The 1415-nt window shown below is 36.2% G+C and overlaps 1 protein-coding gene across 1 annotated transcript in view; it reads left to right on the top strand.

The window, feature by feature from the left end:
• Positions 1–1415, top strand: part of LOC106529706 (polypeptide N-acetylgalactosaminyltransferase 16) — a gene marked incomplete at its 5' end in the record, with an annotated part of 14034 nt that overhangs the window by 4245 nt on the left and 8374 nt on the right. The window contains 1 exon segment of the mRNA XM_014025192.1: positions 90–206. Coding sequence (XP_013880646.1) covers positions 90–206 — 117 coding nt within the window.

Here is a 1415-nt window from a genome sequence, read left to right as displayed (position 1 = left end):
ATATATACAGCGGGTAAAATAAGTATTGAACACGTCACCATTTTTCTCAGTAAATATGTTACTTTTTTTAATTTTCTAATGCTTTGCAGAAATGGGAGCTGATCGAGCCGCTGATCCAACAGCAGGACCTCTGTGTGGCAATTTCTGCCTTCACTGCAGGTTCAAGGGTGAAGATGGAGCCCTGCAACAGCAAAGAGCCGAAACAGGTTAGAAGAAAGAAAAACAAGTTTCAGAATGCAGTATTTGTGTGTGAATGATTGAAGTGTGAAGTGCTTTGGAGTTTTATGGTTTTATGATAAAGTACTATATAAGTTCAGTCCATTTACCATTTCTGTGAACTCTGAACTGAGCCACAGTCTGTGCAGGAAAAGTAAGTCAGTAAACAGAAGATGTTTTTAACACTRTATAAAATTTATTTCCTGCCAAACAGTAACAATTCCTCTTTGTTCAAATCGATGTGCATATTCTGCATGTCACACAAAATATTACAAAAATTATATAAAATATTTAACAATACATTGTTGAATTTACAGTACCCTCCAAAAAGTCTTTATGCCCCTTGAATTCTGTACATTTTGTCACGTCAATCCAAAGAGTTTGGACACAAATCCTTACTAAGCCTSCACATGAGAGGATGAGAATATTTATTAAAGCAGAAATGCGCCAAATAATTACAACATGTGCTGATATTTACACATGGTTAGCATAACCTCTCTATTTGATAAGATCTAAATGGAAATAAAAGTTTACAGGCTCAAAAAAGGATTTATTTTTGCTATTTTTAAACCAGAAAATCTGGTAGTTAGTCATGATCCATATGATCCAAACACAAAAACTAGACTACATACAACAGGAAGAACAGTTTTTAATCTTTACACTATTATGATTAATACTGCGATTAAGTTACACACAAATGGACACTATTTACTAATTAGGCCATTTCTGGAATTTAATTTTGGGGTTAGCATAAAGAAACTAAAAACCACAAATCATTTGCTCTCCGTGGTTGTGTTACTTTGTTGGTTTTATCAAATAAACCCCTCATAAAATACTTCAACTGTTGGGGTTGTAACATGCCAAAATGTGTAGAAGTTTATGGAGGATGAAGTTTTTTTTATTGCACTGTTGGACAAAAGGGAGCCAGTCTGTGACAATATCTCTGTGTGAAATAAGGACTAAGTAAAAAAACATGTTCCATGTGTTTGTTTGTTGGTTTGTTTGTTTGTTGGCAAACTGTTTGTGTGTCCTTAATGTGGCCCTCACAGAGAATTAGGTTGTGAAAGATTTGGAGCTAAGAAGTGGTTCCAGCACAGCCTGTTGGTGCTGCCAAGAGCCTGAAATCTGACTAATGCAGGTCCTGGCAGAACAGTTCCACAGCAATGTCAGAGCTGATCCTGGTCCTGGTCCTGGTCCTG

This window comes from Austrofundulus limnaeus, unplaced genomic scaffold (genome assembly GCF_001266775.1).
Source record: "Austrofundulus limnaeus strain Quisiro unplaced genomic scaffold, Austrofundulus_limnaeus-1.0 Scaffold460, whole genome shotgun sequence".
NCBI classification, from domain to species: Eukaryota; Metazoa; Chordata; class Actinopteri; order Cyprinodontiformes; family Rivulidae; genus Austrofundulus; species Austrofundulus limnaeus.
Note: the sequence above shows the minus strand (reverse complement) of the source record. Positions and strands in the feature narration are given on the sequence as shown.